This window comes from Chiroxiphia lanceolata, chromosome 5 (assembly GCF_009829145.1).
Source record: "Chiroxiphia lanceolata isolate bChiLan1 chromosome 5, bChiLan1.pri, whole genome shotgun sequence".
NCBI lineage: Eukaryota > Metazoa > Chordata > Aves > Passeriformes > Pipridae > Chiroxiphia > Chiroxiphia lanceolata.
The window spans coordinates 26,178,395-26,198,394 of record NC_045641.1 but is presented as its reverse complement, the minus strand read 5'-3'; the positions used below and the strand labels follow the sequence as shown (position 1 = coordinate 26,198,394).

The following is a 20,000-nucleotide window of genomic DNA, read 5'->3' as shown; positions in this document are numbered from 1 at the left end:
TAAAGCTATTTCTGTTAAATTCTTTCAGTGAGATCAGAACCTTTATGAGTCACTATGGCCCTGCTGTCAGAGCAAATTTCCACGTGGGCCTAATTATAACAAGACTTTTGCTTTTCTGATGCAAGTAAATCAATGTGTTCTAGTGGGTTGAGCCCCTTTCACCCCCAACTTCATTTTTGCTGTCTAAACTCTGGTCATCTGAGCTGACAAACCCATCCATTAACCCAGTGAGCCACCCAGGATGTCTGCCTGTTTTTTAAACTTTGAAAAATCATTTATTTTCAGAAGCCCAACATTAGTGAAAAACATACCCACCAGCTTAGGCTATGGAGCAGCTCTTAATGCAAGCTTGCAGGTAAAAAATACTAAATTATTCTTTCTTTACTAACAGTAAATATGTGTGACATATTTAATTTCTGCTTATACTTTGGTATAGAGTTACCTATTTTTATGTTTATGTGGACCTGATGGTCATTCTAAATAGTTGGGTTTATCATCCGAGTAAGTTGTATTACCTAGCACTGCAAGTACTAGTTCTTATTCATTCTACTTTTGATGTGAAGAAGCAAGAAGGACACCCTGTGGCAAAATCTGGAACACTCAGTTTTGCTGCAAATGTTAGATTGATAGAAGCTTTTGCAAATGCATGTGGATATGCATTAATATTTATCCAAGCTGTCATAAATGATTTCACATCATAGTGTTGGGAACATGGTGCTCATGGCAAAAACTTTAAAGTTTAATTATAATATATAATTTTTATGCAGAAAAGGCAAATGTCAGGACTTTTTTATTTTGAGGTAAGTTCTGGTCATTTTTTAAAGTATAGCAGCTGCCTGCATTATAAAGGAGCCATACATTGTGTGGAAGGGCAAAGGGGTTAAGTGTAATTCAGAGTCAAAAAATGATATAAAACTAGAAAATGCCATGAATATCAGAACATAGTTAATAATGGAAAATAATGAAACCTAAGTAAGAGAAATTGCAAACCAGAAGTAGAAATGCTGTTATATTCAGAATGTGAAAATAATTGGAAATGCACAAAATCCTTCTGACCACCTCTACAGCTACTCCAAATGAGCTGCTCTGTGTGTGTATATTTCTAAATGTTCATACATGTATGAGTGCTTTGTATATATATGGGGTAATCATTTTGTTTTTACTCTTCATTTTGGTAGGCTGCACTGGCAGAGAGTAGTTTACCATTGCTTAGTAACCCAGGACTGATAAATAACGCATCCAGTGGCTTACTGCAGGCAGTCCATGAAGATCTCAATGGTTCACTGGATCACATTGACAGTAATGGAAATAGCAGTCCAGGCTGCTCTCCTCAGCCTCACATGTAAGTCCACTTAGCTTCCTTTCAAGAAAAAATGCCTTAGTCTAAGACACAATATTACTCAAAACTGCTTTGAAAGATGGTAAGTGAAATGTCTGGAGCTATATATTTGAAACTAAACATTTATATTAAAACATTTAAATAGATATGTCTTCATTTACTTTGTAGTAAGATTGGTGTAAGCTCTTTTTTTTTGCCTTTTTTTTTTAAATCTCATCATCTTGCTTGCAAGCATTGAACATAATGATCTCTGTGGTCATTTTCACAGCCTGGTTTGTAAGGTGTAGTCAGAATGTTCACATTCGAATTAGTTGTAATTTTAACTATGAGTCTCTAAACCATTTATGAACTGTAGTAGAGATATTGCTCATTTATATAAACCATAAAATGCAAACTTTAACTGTTGCCCGCAGTTTACATAGAAGCCAGTAAAGTGTAACTTTTTGCCTGTCATATAAATCAGTGTAATTACATATTCAAGTTTAATTACTGGTGCGTCTGTATTGGCAAGGTTTATATGTTATATTTTATGCAAGACTACGATTCCTATTAATATTTAGCAGCTAACTATATCATTAATTACTCTAAAATCTTTCCCCTACCATCTTTTTAATGGAGCTGAGAGAGTGGAAGTATTAAAAATTGATGTATTGTGGATTTCAGAAATGTGTCTGAAGCTTTAGGAATGCCTGGCCTTAATCAGTGGTGTCAAACATGGCAGTTTCTTGTTTACTAAATAGTAAAACATGTATCTTGGAGGTATTGTTTCCTAGGTTATTTATATAATAATTAGCAGTGTGATATCTAAGTAGACTTAGTTTTAAGTTTACTGTAGAATGATTTTTAATGTGTATCTATAATTATGGTATCTCTCCCTTTTTTTTTTATGTTTAAAAAAGCTGAACTCATTTGCCTTTTTTCATTCCATTTTCTCTTTCACATTTTAAATGCTCATTTTAATTTCTAGAGTGGGATATTTAGCAGTAACAGTGATTTAGAGCAGACTCCCTTTTTACTTATGCTCTGGTGTGCAAAGAATCCATTTTGATCTGACCTTTTTTTAGGGAAAATATTTTACCAATTTTTTCTTCTTTTGTTTGGTATGTTAATATATCTGTGCTCACACAGAAATGTTTATTGTCATGCATTTAATTGTTTTATTGTACATTTGTTCTACTTGCTTTTGAAAATAATACACTGTGAACATTCATGTATTTTATCAGGTTCCAAACCATTACTTTTTCAAAATGGAAAAATTTGTCTTTTGGAAGTGTCTTTAGATGTATTAAATAATACAAAAGAAGTAATAAAACTTGAAGTAGAAAGAACATGAATATATGCTCCTGAGAGTAACACTACTTTAAAACAAGTAAAGTGAGCAATCAGACAAAAGTTTTTATATCCCATGCTTTATGCTATCAACCATGCAGTGGGTAGCTTGAGGCCTTTTACTTTTAGCAGTTCTCCTGAGTATGCTAATGCTCTCTTCCTGTATAAAATGCCAAGACAATAAAACTTTAAAGAGCAAACAAGAGTTAGATCATGTGTGTTAAAAACAGCTACTTTACAGAAAAGAATGACACTTGCTATTAAAGTTGTTTTGGAAGTGTTTGGCAGATCTGTTTACATATCTTATGTACCGTCTGCCATTCTGCTGGATAAACTGAGATATCTGTGCATATGATTATGTAGATATGACTACACTGATAGCTGTGTTTACAGCTAAAATACTGCATATTGTAGCAGTTCTTGCCTATAAAAAAGGCAAATACACAGAGTTACACCGTAACTCAAGATTCAGCCTTCCTCTTTCATTTTTATGGTATGCCATTTGTCAAAAGATGTAGTTTCAGGACTTACTGTGGTGACTCTTCTGAAATTTGTAAGGACGTGTTGCTCAGTTCTTGATAGATTGAAGCAACAGTAAATGCCCTGAGATACCACTGGAGAAAGAGCCCATGCTCATTCGTGCCTTGTACCAAACAGCGTACGGTCACTGAGCTTCTGTAAGACTATGAGCTGTTAGCCAAAATATACAGGCCATGACTAGATACCTGCTCACTTGTGACATTTTTACCTTTTCTTTGCTAAGGCAAAAAGGGAATGAATGCAATCTGCAAGGAAAAGTCGAGGAAGGGAGAGGTCTGTGTGGGAGGCAGAGGACCAAGGAAGAAAAGAGGCCTCTTCCTTGCCTGTATGACCACATCGGTCAGGGTTCCTCATTTTTATTAAAGAGCATTACTTAAGAAAATGACAGTATAGGGAGAGCAAGATGGAGGTAAACATAGGGACAATAGGGAGAGCAAGAGTATGGCAAACAATGAAGACACAAATTTTGCATTACCTACACAGATTACGTAATACCATTTTTTTAAAATGAAAAATAGTTAATAAACTAGTAAAAAAAATGGATTTTACTGACACAAGCACCATCTTACTTTTAGCCTCCTGAGAAGGTTCATCCAGGAACTCTGGATGTTTCTCCCCTAGAGAAGTGTTCTGGTTGTGTGATAATTACTGTACTCACCTATGAATTTGGGGGCTCTATTAATCTCCAAGTAGATTAAACCTCCATCTCCTGATTCCCAGGAGGCTGTACTAGCCATGACACCAGGTATATGCTGAGCAATTATGTTGCCTGCCATCTTGTAGCTGGCACACAGCCAGGAACAATGGAGCATGGTATTAGAGAAAGAAGCAAGAGGTGATGCACAATTTAGAGATCACAGCATTCATCTGGGAAGGTGCAGAATTTGGATTCTAGACAAGCTTTCGTGGCAAGATATTTGTTTAGTATTAGAACATTGGCAGGAAATGTGAGAAGAGTCCCAGTGACAGTGTCAAAGCAGAGCACGTCAGTTAAGCATTAGGTTGTTAAAATTGTATTGAATATTGTTTTATCAGATAAATGTATGATAGCAAAATTTTCCTATTTTGAGATGTTCAGACTGATGTTTTTAGCATAAATGCATCTTTTTATAAACATAGCGAATATTGTGTGTGTGTGCAGAAATCAGTATTTCCATGCTTGAGAATGGGAACATTATCAGAAACATTGATTTCTGTTGCTGTGGTACCTTAGCTACTGAGTGTCAGAGAGTGGGGGAATTATTCCAGTCTTTGAACCTAGTGCTTCACATCTGGTTTTTGAAACAGGATAGTAAGAGCAGTTAAATCATCAACTTACCCATCTGCGGCCAGGTGTCTTAACATAGGTGGGCAAATCAACTTGCTTAGACAATAGTTTCTGTTCATTGACTAAAGAAAGACAGTAGGTCTATAACTTCAAGTAACTGTATCACATTTAAGTGCTTGTTAAGTGCAGCGAGTTCCAGCCAGAGTATTTAGGGCACTTTAAAAGCTTTAAAATTTTGGCCTCGGGTAATGAAATATAATCCGCTCCATTTCTTATGCTTTTTGAACACTTAAAAATACTGCAGTAAGTTGTAGGTGATCAGGATAACCATGGCCTGGTAGTTGGGGTAACTCTTGTATTAATAATTACATAAAGCATCTGAAATTTTATGCTGTGTGCCTTCCAGTTTCCTTTCTCTGTCTAATGAAAGATGATAATTCCATGATCCAGTATGCAGCATATCACTAGTGGGATCTTAAATCCTAGGTTTACTTTCTGTGTTTCAGCAGTATTAAATTCAAGTTCTGTCTTTGACTAATCTTCAAGTCCAATTCCTGGTATGTAGGCACTGAGTGCATCCTTGACATAAATCTTCACTAAGAAAATATGTTACTTATTGTGGGCATATATATTCTATTTAAAATTCTAATTTCTTCTAAGATGAGTTGTCAACAATCAGTGTCAGATAATTGTATTTTAATTTAAGTCAATGCTTAAGACTGTTTCTTCCTTAATTTTTTCAGTGTGGACTACTTCTCCAAAATTATTATGAGTTATAGCTGATAAGCAACAGGTTTCAAAGTGACAAATACAACTGAAGATACTTTATACATAAAAATTCATTGTTGATGTGAAATAAGTTGCTGCTAGTCTTGCATAACAATTGTACATGGCTCTAGTTGGAAGTTCCACAGTACACACCTTTGTATAAATGGAGCCTTCCGAAGTAAGAAAAAAGAAACCACAAGCATCCAAACAACGCAATTAAAGCTGCATGGCTATGGAAAACTTTGGAAATATATTATTGTTCCTGAGGAAACAACAGCATTGTATAAGACATGATGCTTAGGAACAATAAGTTCGTGCATTAATGATAATGCAACTTCTTTTTAATAGCATTTTTAGCAACCTCTTTTTAACAACATAAGAAACATCATAGTCAGCATAGTGCTGAAGAGTTTTGGAGGGATTTGAAAGTCAGTTCTTTCAGAACTAATAAATTCAGATTCTTAAATTAACAACAAGATCATAATGAAATAAACTTTCTGTTATTACTTTTCCTGTCTCTATTATATGTTCAAGAATTCTCACTCTGGAGATGGCATATAAGGGATGGAAATCAAGTTCAACTGTTTCTCTGGTGTTTGTCTCTGCATTTGTACTAGACTGATCACACTCAAGTGATTATTGCAAATGGTACAGACCAGGGTGTTCTATCACCAGAACACTTATTACATCATTTTTCCATGTGGTCATGGCAAATGCATCATGCAAAATGCCATTTTACTTCATTGTATAAACTTGGGGGAAAAGGTAGCATTTTAATCTGAAAAGGTCTCTGTAGCAGTTGAGGAAACAGACAAATTGGTCATGAGAAAACAAGAAAAACTGTAGACTGAGAAAATGTAGTCTTGCCATAAGAAACAATGGGGTGGTTATACTATACTGTTAAAACTCACTGCAGCTCATTCAATAAGGAGTGGGAGGATTTAGCAAAAGAGATAGGAAAAGCAGATATCCCTCTGCTGAGGTTTTGTGGAAGGGGGTTGTCATCATGGTTTTTTCTCTGCTCACTCTGTGAGAATGTAGAGAATTCTCACTCTGTGAGAATGCACTGAGGACAGTGCAAATAATCTCATATTCTCCGCTGATTTACCTAAATAATCTAGTTCCTAACAGCAAATCCAGAATCCTGGAGTTAATAGATGTCATTTGGATTTATAGAATTTTCATTGTTTGTATTTTTTAAAAAGTACTGTGAAAAGAAGAAATAATTTTTCGAATGACTTCTTAAAAGGTGAATTAATATATCCTCATCTCCTCTGTGACTCTTTGTGTTCAGCTATTTTAGTTCTGGACTCTGTAAGACAGGAATTGTTTGAAGCCAAATGTCAAGATGCGCACATGTATCCCATGATCTTTAAAGCTGTTTCTAGAAAATTTTATGTTAGGCTGTTATGGGAAAGAATAACTTTTGTCCAAATGAATAAGAGTAAGAGTCAATCTCTGAAAAAAAAAATAAGTTATATCCAGTGTAGTCCTTCGTCTTCAATTTTGTGTGGAAAAAGTGAGTTCCAACAATCTGTGGTTTCAGTCACTTTTTCCTTTGTATTCTACTGTCATTCCCAACCTAATCCTTTAACTTTTCTCACTCATGCCCTGACTGTATCCTTTCTCTCTGCAGTTCTATCTGCATAATCATCAAACTTATTTTTTTTTCAAACTTTTTTATCTTTAAATTTTATTCCCAGAGGCAAATATGATTATTCTGCTCTAAGATCATTTACTTTTGAGGTGCTTCAGTTTGAAAGCATTCCATTGTCAGGTCGTTCCCATATCTGATTATTCCAGTCCCCCACTGTTAAGCTTTCACACCACTTACAGTAGGTTACCTATCATTCTAGTTTTAATCCCTTTCATTCCCTTGTTTCTTTAACTTCATAATGTTCCAATCCCCTGTCTTTCCTTCGTTCCTTTTTTTTTTTTTTTTGTTATCGTTTCATTGTCCCATTTCATGATCTCTTTGCATTTACCTTGGAGGCTTGTTCTAGGGGACTGCTATGATCCAAGTCTCTTGCTCATTGTATAAGACTTGACATAGTCTATAAGAAAATAAACTTGTAAAACACATCAATTAACAGGGATGTAACAAGCATTATTAAATAGGTGAGAAGCATGTAATTGAGTGGATGAATGTGGTAGCAATTGCAGTATTTTAGGTATCCTTGTTCATCAAAACTGTTTCACCTAATCACATGATATTTTAATGCCTGTATAATTTAATTTCACACATTTTTATTCATAAATCTAACATAAGGAAGATAATGGGCAAAGAGACTTTGTGACAACAATTGACTTTTATTTTTATGTGGAAAGAGGAACAGCTAGGAAATGGGATCTTAAAGGTTATATCTTTTGTCTGAGCATATTCCCATTGAGAAAAGTTCTATTGTGATAAGACACAGTGAAAAAATTTTGGCTTTTGTACAGAGCCATTCACATGTGGACACTAATGGAAAAATAAGCAATGATGTTTTGATTAATAATATTTTTCATCATTCTCATTGACACAACTTTTCACTTGAATGTTTTCCTAAATATTTATATTATCCTATTTTTTAATTTTATTTTATTTTACTCTCCTTTTCAGTCTATTTGTCTTCTACATTTTGCTTCTGTTCATCAGTTTTCTTCCAACACTGATGGTCCAGTCCTTTATTATTTCCTCTTTTGCTTCTTAAATGTTACATTTCTTACTTTTGATCAGAAGTTGCCATTTCTTTCTTACGTTATTCCAGCCCTAACTGTTGCACTTCTAGAATACATTCCCAATGCTCTTAAAAAGATCACTCCAGAGATACAGCACCTTCAGATGAAAAGAGTCAGATCCCCATAGCACAACGTGTAAAAGTTGTTAGACTCCTGTGGGGTTTTACAGAACCTTTTAGGAAGCTGTCTTTGAAAACTTTGTGGTACTGCTGTCATGAATTCTCAGTGTATGGACGATATACTTATGCTTTTCACATTTTTCAGTATAAGAAAAGGCAGCATCTTAAATATCGTTGTAGATATTAAAAATGTGTTTGAAGTTGCACAACTAAATCTCCCTGCAATGTGGTTGTGTAACTCTTCAAATTAGTTCATAAGAGATTCCTGTCTTTGTGCAATGCAAAACTGAGATGACAGTGCAATTAACAATGTATTTCTAAAACTGCACAGACAGTTACAAATTTTATCCACTCTTGATGATTGCATTTGTTTTTTTAGTAACTGTAATGTTATAAGCCAAAAATTTTGAAAGTGAACTTTCTAGATATCTTTTTCTAAATACACATGTCCAAAATGTGTCTTTACATTTATTTATAAGATAACAAGTCAAATAAAAGCATACAATTATATCCCGGTAGCTTAAATTATGACCCATAAATCCAAACAAACATTTATTGAAAAATATAGGACATCATGCTGAGAAATTAGTTTTTGTCAACTGTTTAGTCTTTAGAATTTGTAGAAAATAGGCACTTTACACATTTTAAAAGACTAAAAATTCCAATGCACTTTTTTTTTTAAGGACCTTAGAGAAAGACTTCACCTCAGTATGAAACCCCATTTGTAGGTCACACTGAAGTTACCAAATCTCCAGATGACTGAAGATGTGATTATACTTGGTAAAGTCCATATACGGAAACAACATTCACAATCTTGTGGCAAAGTGTAGTTGCATCCATCAGCAGCCTTTGATTTAGAACAGAGCTGTGAATGCCTGTAGTACAGACCTTGTTAGAGTTATAACTGCAAGTATTCTGGTGGTTTTCTCTAACTAAGAAACAATATTAAAAATGTATTAAATAGGCTGAACATATCCAGTAGTTTTTCTTCTTTACCTAGACTTTACCAAGTTCATTTGTTCCACTGTACCATTAATAAAGGTTTAATGATGTTGCAGAATCTTTGTATGATCATGGCCACTCACTAATGCTCTTCAAAGACTCTTCTATAAGCTTCTGATTGAGATGGATCGGGGGTGTGTTTATTTGATGCAGTATTATACTGCAACCGGACATATCTATCTCGTATTGGCCTTTTTAGCCACCAACGCGCTTGCAACAAACGTGGGTAGAGCCCTCCCCAAATCTTCGTTCACGAAGCCAAGCCATGAATACTGTCATAGTAGTAGTCTAGATAATTAGGCACTTCCCCCCAACTTGATTTTAATTTTTCTTTGTGTTTCTCCTCGTTTTCTTCATTTCCTGCAAATTTGGCATTATCAGATATCATAGCCAAAAAAATGCTTTGAGCTTTTATCTCCTGTTGTTCTTTTGATACTGTCTCTCACAGTATCCTTCTGGGCAAAATGTCCAGCACACAGCTGAATAACTGTGCTACATGATGGATGAGCAATTGGCTCACAGGTCAGGTGTAAAGGATAATAATGAATGGGGTAACGTCAGACTGGTGACCTGTCACTAGTGGGATTCTGCAGGGCTTCATCCTTGGTCCAGTTCTTTTTGACATCTTCATTGACAGCCTGGATGCAGGACTAGAAGGAATACCACGTAAGTTTGCCAATGACACTAAACTGGGAGGAGCTGTCAACTCCCCCAAGGGCAGAGAGAGCTTGACGAGAGACCTTAACAAATTAGAAAAATGGGCAATCACCAACCATATGAAGCTGAACAAGGGCAAGTGCTGGATTCTGCACCTGAGACAGGGCAACCCTGGTTGTGTGTATACTGGGGAATGAAAAAGCGGGAGAGCAGCGCTATGGAAAGGGACCTGCGGGTCCTGGTTGATGGCAAGTTGAATATGAGTCAGCAGTACCAGTGCAGTGTCAGCAGCAGCCAGGAGGGCCAACCGTGTCCTGGGAGGCATCAGGCAAAGCATCGCCAGCTGGTCGAGAGAGGCGATTGTCCCATCCTGCTCTGCACTGGGGCGGCCTCACCTTGAATATTGTGTGCAGTTTTGGGCAGCACAATATAAAACCACATTGAGCTATTAGAGAATATCTGAAGGAGGACTGCAAGAATTGTGAAGGGTCTTTTACAGAAGCAGGAGGAGCAGCTGAGAAGAGGAGACAGGGGAGACCTCATCATGGTCTTCAACATCCTCACAAGGGGCAGGTACCGATCTCTTCACTCTCATGACTAATGACAGGACTCAAGGAAACAGCATAAAGCTGAGTCAGGGGAGGTTTAGGTTAGATATTAGAAAAAGGTTCTTCACCCAGAGGGTATTTGGGTGCTGGAACAGACTCCCCAGGGAAGTAGTCACAGCATCAAGCCTGACAGAGTTCAAGAAGCATTTGGACAATATTCTCAGGCACATGGTGTGACTCTTGGGGATGGTTCTGTGCAGGGCTAAGGGTTGGACTCAATGATCCTGATAGGTCCCTTCCAACTCAGCATATTCTGTGATTCTATGATCACTTCAAGTCCTAGCTTTTAAACATTAAAAAATAAAATAAAGATGAAAGTGCCAAGAAATTTAGCAGATGGAAAGGAAATACTTCGGTAGCATCCTGCTGAAAATTTTGAAACCTACCATCAAGCATATCAATCAACATTTTCAGTAAACTGTTCCAGAAGATGTTCCATGCCTAGGTGTAAGTGTAATGGTATTTAATTCTTGTTACTGCATTATAGCAAAATATTTAGGTGTCACTGTGCAGAAATGTTGATTGAGCTTGTAAAATCTCACAAAAATGTGCTGGAATTGTTAGTCCAAAGATATTTTTTCAACTTTTTTTGTCCCGTATTATCTCTCTGATCAGCTATGTTTCCCAAGAGTTTTATTGATGTAAAAGTTTTCAACAGAAATAGAGAAAAACAACCTTATGTACCATGTATTTATATTAAAATATACAAAGACCACACATAGCACAGTCCAAATTCTCCCTCAGCTTTTCCTGGATCATTGCATAGCTTTCCAGATTTTACATAGAGAATATTTGTCTGCTCTAACTCACAAATAACATTGAGATACTTAGTTGTTGCTGATAAGTTTTTGTGTAACTAGTACAATTTTTAAAACTTCCCAACCATTAGATACTACATAGCACACCGGATCCACAGCCTCTTGTCTTGAACTTGGTTGTTTGTGGGCTTGTCTTTTTCTGTGGTTCTTCAACAACCCCAAAAATATTCACACTCAAATCTCTAGCACTTTGTCTTTTTCCTTTGAATTTTTGCCTTAAAAACTACTGTGCTCTTTCTCCCTAATCCTTTTCTTTGTTTAGCATGTTAACTTTTGACGTTTGAACTAGATACAGTTGATGGTTTGAAAGACTTTAGAGGCCTGTGCCCTAAGCTAATTTCTAGTCAAGTTTCTACTTTTTTGTTGTTCTGTCACAGAGAAAATACATTTATTTAGACACCAAAGGGAGCAAGACAATGTCAAGGATGGGAATTCTAGTAAGAGTTACCAGAATCAGAAAATATATGTTAATGTCATCTTCTTAATCAGAACTTGGTTCTTAAAAATTTTGATCCCATAAGAAGGGCTAATTGTAGGTGAGTTTTAAGCCTCATTTGATATTTAAAGAAAATGTATGTTTAATATGCCAGTTTTTTAGAAAGATAATTTCTTTATCTATGTTCAATGTTTCATCTCTTTAGTAAGTGATATTAACATTTGTAGCTGATAATATATAAGTGTAAATAGGATATCCCTATTTATAGTCTTGGCTTTTTATTGCCAAATTAAAAAAGAATAATAATTAAAAAAGAACCACAAACAACAGACAAAACACCAAGATCTGGTCAATTTAATTATCAGTTTCATAATATATAAAAAAATCTGTATGTTTTTATTGCCCATTTTTAATGAAGAATTTTTGGGTTTTGGTCAAAGTGAAATGAAATCATCCGATTGTCAAAAAAAAAATCTGTCATTTTGATACGGCAGGAGGCACCAAACACCATCTCCAGCCACTTCAGGATCAAATGTATTGGTATATTTTGTAGATAAGCAGCACGAAGTCATCCCTGAGTTGGGAAGTGCCTATGCTATAGAAATGAAAAAGTAAAGGTTTGCTACTAGTGTCCATGAATTAATGGCTGGCTGGCTTCTGCAATATGAAGGTCAGTATGTGTTAAACATTTTTGCTGTAGAGTAATGGTAGATAGCATCTTGGAATTATTGAATACTTAATGGTTTTAGTAGTATTTAAATATATAGTGTTTTTAAAAAACACAATTCATTAACTGTATAACTTACAGAGGATTTTAAAAACTTCTTTTGCAGTAGCACTATGCCTCTTTATTTTACAATAAATTGTAGTGTGATAACTGTAATGATAAAATGATCATAGATATGCCATATTAATTATGTGTAAGGTGAAGGTGAACATTTGCTTTTTTCCTATATTTTCCTTATTTCCATATTTCTATTGTATCACTTTTACTCATATCTCCAGGCCTCTACTCCTCTTGTGTTGACTTCAGAGGCAGATAAATTAAATCAGTTCAAAGTACTCCTACCATTTGTTATGTTTCCTCCTACAAATATGTTTACCATGCCATAGGTCACTTCTGTTGTTCTTTCCTGGATACTCCTATATTGTTTTTGAGATGAGTGAGTACTAGGTAAAAGGTAGCCAAGTGCATTGAACATACTAGTTGAGGCGAGGGCCTACTTATAAATACGTAAACATGCTCTATATTATTGCAACTGTCATTATTCTCTCCTAGTTAGTCTAACATACTGGGTCTTGACTTCTTAAGCAGAGGCACCGCTGAAGGATTCATAATAATATATTTCCCAAGTGGTTACAGTAGATGGATGAATATGGGTAGTTTATTGTCTTCTTTTATGTGTCAACAGTAAATTGATTTGCCAAGGATTGTCAACTTTGGGGTTTTTTCACAGTTAACTTTACATATAACTAATCTAAATATATTGTGTTGTTATTTCTATTTATATCTTCAGGTTTATTCATAATTATGTTCAAAATAGAAATCCAGTGTACAGTCTTAGACAATTCTTGCTGTTAGCCTACCTCTATGTTGTGAAATAATCTTGTGTTCTTCCTTCATCTAACTAGTTTTAATACTGGCAAATCTTTATGTCTACTTTTAGTATCAGTTGGATTTTTTGAAGTTTGTCACAGGAATTTGCAAATTAAAATACATTATCAGCTCTCCTTGTTTACTATAGTATTACTCTTAGATGCCTTATAGAGCAAGTAAAATTACCGGTCTTACTTGCTATTCCACCTCATTCATCTAGTAGAAAAATATGTGATTCACTATATATTTCACCTTTGGTTATTCCTCCTTTTCCCCAAGCTTTCTGTCAGATGCCTTACATATTTTACTTACATCTTCTACTGTGAATAAACTTCACAATTGAAATCATGACCCTGAGGAAGTCAAGGGGAATTTTGCCATAGACTTAAATTAGATCTAAAATTTTTTTATTGATCTTTGAAAATTTGTACAATCCTAGTAGACTACAATATTAGCTACTACAATATTAGCTACAACGTTAGCAAAATCACTGATGTTGAAATCGGGAACAATTTTATCCATGCAAATACAAGCAAGAAATATTTTCTCAGTTGTGTCAGGACTAATTGGATATGACCTGCTAACAAATAAGTTTGTAAGAGTTTTTTAAAAAGGTTTGGGTTTTCTTTTTCCTGCTAATATAAGTGTAATGTCTTAATATTTTTTTTTGCATTTAACTGCCTTCTTAATACTTTGTACCTCCTTTCCAGACACCCTATGTAGCTTGTGGTGTATTCTTCCCTTCAAAATAGCACCATGTGTTCACTTGGTTCAGATTTTCATGTAACAATGAGTATCTTCCTGCTGTCCACCTCCCCTCTGATATTAGTGATACATAGGCACTTAGACACATATGCAGAGTAGCTTTCCTCTGACATATTTGTGCTAGATCTTCACATCCAGTTATTAATTGTTGTTGACTTTTACTCTGGTCTTCCATTTGCAATACCCAGGTATTCTCTGATTTCTCCTGGGACATAAAAATATGGTGGGACCTACTCTGGTTAACAACTGATGTTTTGCAGGATGGACTTCTTTCTCATTAGGTTTGCAGATGATATCAAATTAGGGGAACAGTCATTATGCATAAGGGTAAGATAGCACTTCAGAGGACCTGTATGGTCTGAAGAACTGGGCCAAGAGGAACTTTATGAAATGCCATGCTCTGCACTCAGGAAGGAAGATCCCTGTCTGTTTCCAGTTTTTAGCACCTCACATTTAAAAATTACAGCAGTAAGCTGGAGTTAGTTCAGCAAAAGTCTACCCAAATGGTCAAAAGCAGAAGCAATTGTCATCTGAGGAGAGGCTGAGAGAGCTGAACTTGATCAGCCTGGAGAAGAGGCAGCTTTGAGGGGACCTGACCCCAGTACCTATAGGGAGATTAGCAAGAAGATGGAACCAGGCTCTTCACTGAGTACAATGAGACACTGGGCATAAGTTAAAATGAGGGTTTCAGGTTGGATATAAAGAGTATTCTTTCCTCACTAGGACAGTTAGGCAGTGAGTGGGCTGTTGCCAAGGAAGTTGTATAGTCTATGTCCTTGGAGGTTTTCTTAACCTGACTGGCTAAAATCCTGAACAACCTGGTCTGACCTTCTAGCTGTGCCTTTTTTAGGAAGCTGGTTCATCTAGAGATCTTCTGAGGCCCCTCTGACCTGAATTATCCAGTGATCCTAGCATATATTTTCTTAAAAACAGAACCATGAGAGAATGAGCAGAAGCAACCAAGAATGAGCATTTTAGCAACCAAGCTTAAGGAGAAAGGTGCTCTGGACTTTGTTTTACACATATCAGTGAAGTCATATCAGGTGCTCACAGAAGGGGCGGATCTTACAAACAGCAGTAGCTGAGTTTACATCTTTTAAATGTATCACAAAAGAAAAGTTGTGTTTGCAAGACCAGTTTTGTGCAGTTGGTAATGATGGGGGTTGTGATTATCATTATTTTTCTTCTCCCCACCCTCAGGGACTCGCCTCCCTTTTATCCTAGAGTAATTGAAGAGAAGGCAAAAAGAACACTAGCTTCTTCTACACTAACTGATAACATTTTATCAACAGATACTATAAATAGGAAAGCAAGTCTAGTTTAGAGGTTGTAAAAGCAATAATAGACTTACGCAAACTCATTTGTACTTGTTCCTACACCTTACTTGATGCACCAGAGGCATTTTGTGACCATTGATCATTAATTCCATCTTATGCCATCTCCTCTAGCGATGAACTAAAGAAGACAAACTTTAGTGGCCTAATTAATTATTCCTATGCACTTTCATCTCCTGTCAGCATCTTCAGTGGTGCCTGCCAGCTAGGCCTGTTGCCTCAGCTTTCCATTGCCAAGTCAGTGCATCTCCCAGCTCCACCATGGTAGACTTGAAATCCTTGGTGATAGATAAGATGATAGATATGAAAATCAGTATATTTCAAATGTATTTTTTGTGCTTCAGTGTTGCCTTTGAGAGAAGAAAATGTTGTTATTTCTTTTTTCCTTTTTTTTTTTTTTTCTCAAAATGGCTCTTGGAGGGCTCAGGGTAGAAGGGTGTAATTTGAGAGTACCAGATTGACAAAGTATAACCGTAAACAAAGCCCACTGAGGAGCACTGTTTCTATAGGAATTTTGTGTCCAGTTTTATTCCACCAGGATGTTGTAGCTTTGCTCTCTCGGGGAAATGAGGTAGCACACCCTCAGCTGCCTGACAAGGATACAGGACAACAGGACCTTCCTCCTCTTCTTGTTTGAAGCTGGAGATGTGCATATAGGCATTATTTTATCTAAAACTAATGCTACTTCTTTGGCATTTCAGTATATGTGATAAACACATGGAGGAGATGTTTCCTGATCTTCAAGGAGAAATAATAATGGATTCTGGGACAGTTGTGGCATTACTCAATTTGTATTTAATTACTCATCTAATATTCTTTCTTCCTTTTCTCAGTATTTGGATTAGTATCTCCCTAAGTGGTGGTACATATTCATATCAATAAACAGTTCACTTCTACTTAAGAAAAATAATAAACTTTTTATAATAGCGTGAAATTGTAGAAAGACAAAGTAATAGAATTAGATAACATGAAAATGCTGTAGGATTTGAGGATTTGTCTCCATTTGCCTACCAATGCATAAATATAAAAGTTCTTCATCTGTAATCGTGGAATGGAAAAGAGAGCTTTTCTTTTTAAACTGCTGTAGGAAATTCTACATATCTATAGCTATACTGGTAAGATGTGATACAGCGCTTCTTGAGGAAATACTGGTTGAGGTCTATGAGGGAAAAAAAGTCAGACAGCAATAGAAGTTGTACATAATATATTTCAACAAGTTAAACTTGGAATATACTTAATATTAACACAGGGAATTCTTTAGAAAGCCAAGATGCTTCAGATAAAAATTAATATTTAAATTGTTCTTTAAATACAAAAATATGAAAATGTACAGAAATAATTAGATTTACCACAGTATTCTTTGAGCTTAGTAGCTCACCTTGTTGACTTGGATACAAATATTCTTCCACAGTTTGAAGAATTCTGTAGCTGTGGATCTTCTCCCAGCATATGCATGGAACACTTTTGTAGCTGAATCAAAGTTGCACTTGCAGTGCAGACTGCCTATAGCATAAAAGAATTGAAGGCAGTGTGAGTAATAAGCAAAAATGTAACTAAAAAATGCAGTTGTTTGATGTTAAAAACTCCACTGAAAATATGTTACACAAAACAAAGCATGTTCTGATTTGTTCTTTTCATATACTGAAGTACAGTCACTGTAATGAAGTAAAGATAAATAGTAGATAAATAGTACAGTTAGAGGAATATCTGCAGACTAACCAACCGGTTGTGAAGATCTAATGTTTGCGGGCTTAAGGCTGTCTACAGAATTGCGACGAAGAATGGGTTAAACTGAACATAATTTGGTTTGGGAAATAGTTAAAGTTTCTTGGGAGCTACCTAATTGTTTGGAGGGTTTTTTGCCTTTTAAAAATCTTTATTACTTTAACATGCAAACATAATCTTAAAAGAAAATCAATATAGGCTGCCATACCATATATGGCTTAGAAATTATTCAGTCCCAAATATTCCCCTGGGAAAACTTTCTTCATCCAAGTTTTAGAAAATTCATCATCTTTATACACTTCTACAGGAAGTCACTAGGAAAGCTAGTGAGCCAATAGTATCAGAATTAAAGTCTCAGAAAATAAACTTGGGAGGGACTTCAAGACTTGAGCTAATTTATTGCCCTTTGTGCCATTGAATACCAAAGCAAAAAACTCCCTAGTGTTACTAGATGCCTAAGTCACCACAGCAATACAAAATGCTTTCAGCTGCAACCCAGAAAAAAATTATTCTTTCATAATTACAGACTGGTTATTGCAACCCCTGAGAGGAATAAAAATGCTCTGAAAGAGCTTAAAAGAATTACATGATTTGTTGTAAACCATACGTTTGGCTACATGGCTCACAGTAAGCACGTTGACCTAGGCAGCTTCTCTCTCTCAATGTGTACCACCTCTTCAATACAAAGCCAAGAGCAAAGTCTTTTCAGTGTCAGTCATTACACTGACTTAACTGCCTGAGAGACTCAATTTCTCTGTTGTGATGTCCCCCACCACTTTTTCTTAAATGATTTTAACAGAACATTAAAGATTTTGGGTGAATATGGGCAACAATGTTTAGAGGACCCAGATCTGAACTGTGGAATTTGTTCCTCTGGAAATCCTGGAGGGATTAAATCCTGGAACTTTCCTGGCAGCTTTCAGAATTAAACACTGAACTACTGGCACTTTTTTCTTTTTCACATACACAAATAAGAAATTAACTAATTTTTTTTCCTTCTATAGAATTGCATGAAAGATATACAGGGAAACTTAAATTGTTAAAGCTCTTTTTTTGAAGAAGGGAAGGATCACTGTGGTAACTCAGTGCTGATGGTTATAAGGCATTGTCTGGCTTCACATTTTTTCCAAAGAAAATTTGCATTTTCTATTCAAAGCTTGGAATGAGCACTATTTCTACTAACCAAATCTAAACCTTGTTTACTGTAATTATTTATATTTTGTTGTCCTGTGTTCTCACTGCTGTTTTGTTGGATTCAGTATCCCCTTACATTAAAGCTGATGTGATGTGAATCCACTGTAGAAAACATGCTATTCATAATTGAGAATATTGTATCAAGTATATTGTCTCCTTGTTGACAGCAGCTCAACTCAATTTAATTAAGAAATCATGTACTTGGTTATAGGATCTGGTTGTTTTCTTGTCAGGAACAGCATACATTCTAATGTTTAAAAGTTGAATGTAGCACTTGTTTTGTTGCTGTTGTCTAGATTTTAGCAGGATTTTAATAGCTATTATACTAAACATGTTTTCCCAAGGCAGGATCAGGCATATGCAAAACTCAGAAGACAAGTTCACCTTGTATCAGACGAGTTATTGCAGGCTTTGAGAATTTGGCTTTGTCCCTAAATATTTGGAACCTACTTTATACACGCCTTCCTAGTATATATCCCTCAGCTGCCTGTCCTGTTATCTTTCTTTTTCCTTTAAAGCCTCAAAGCTCTTCTCCAACAGCCTACAGTCTTCATAAGTGTCCTGCAACTGTTACCTGTCTCCTGGTGGTTGTTTCAGTTAAATGTTACAAATTATGATTTCTTTAAGGATACAGTATTCAGTTGTAGTTTGCCAGTTATGGAAGTGAGAGAAAATTCTTCATGTAAAGCTGTAAAGCCTGTGGAAGAGTGAATGCTTGAGGCAGACACAGAGACAGAGGAACTTCATGTTCTGTGATCTGTGGGCAAAGAAGAAGTAATGTATTGAGATGAGAAGGCAGATCTGCAAGATATTAGAATCCTTCTTTTATATTAAAAACATCCCTCACAGAGAGTATTATTTTGAAAGTGCTGGGCTACAAGGAAAGTCTTCTTTATAATTGTAGATCCGTCAATTGTAAAGAAGGCTATCCATGGAAATGAGAATGTTAATTTGTTTATATCTTTACCTAAAAGTGCTTTGACATAATTTACCATAGCCATGTTTTATTTTTGCTGCTGCTGCATTCATCTCCTTGCTTCCTATTTGTGACACTGCATTGTCAGTCTGTAGTTCATGTAGAGGTGTAATTTGTCAACAGTTCTTCAAAGGAGAGAGGTGTTTTGATGAGGACATTTGGACATGATGTCCTAATTGAACTTGCTAAGAGATTATTATACCAAAGAGTTAGCGGTGACTGAACTTACTTCTCACAGATGTGTGTCTAACTCCAAGGATGATTTGGTAAAGGCTTACAAGGATGCAGACTCCAGGACTCCCTAAGCAACCTGACCCTGTGCTTCACTTGTGCTAATTTTTTTTACCTTTTGAAAGGTGAAACCCCTAGCATCTGACCTGTTGCTTTTTCTATAATCTAAGACATCCTTTTTTCAGCCTTTCATCATATAACAGTTTTTTCTAAACCTCTACTGGGATTTTCTCAGGCTGCCATTGGTTTGAAATCTCATCATCTTCACCAATGCACTTGCATTACCTCCCAGTTTGTTGACATATATGAATTTAATAACCATGCTCTCTATTCTATCTTCTTTATCATTAATAAAAAACACGGACTAGTTCTGAACCCAGAATTGTTTCATCAAGGAACCATAATAAACTTTGCTAAAATAAAAATTCCAATTATATAGTAGATAAGAAACTTTTGATCAGAAGTCAGAACTAGGCTGTGACATGCTGTTAGGATTTGAGTAGCACAGATATTAATAAGAAGTCATGTAATGTATAAATATTTATTCAGAGTTTATGTTTAGGTACTCAACACT

General features: G+C 35.8%; 1 protein-coding gene across 9 annotated transcripts in view; it reads left to right on the top strand.

Moving 5' to 3' along the window:
* The window catches only part of FOXP2 (forkhead box P2), a 407,653-nt gene that overhangs the window by 379,154 nt on the left and 8,499 nt on the right, over positions 1-20,000 (top strand). For all 9 annotated transcript variants that reach the window (XM_032688023.1, XM_032688017.1, XM_032688020.1 and 6 more), the window contains 2 exons: positions 286-355; positions 1,179-1,342. In XM_032688023.1, the coding sequence (XP_032543914.1) occupies positions 286-355; positions 1,179-1,342 (234 nt within the window). The remainder of the gene's footprint in view (positions 1-285; positions 356-1,178; positions 1,343-20,000) is intronic.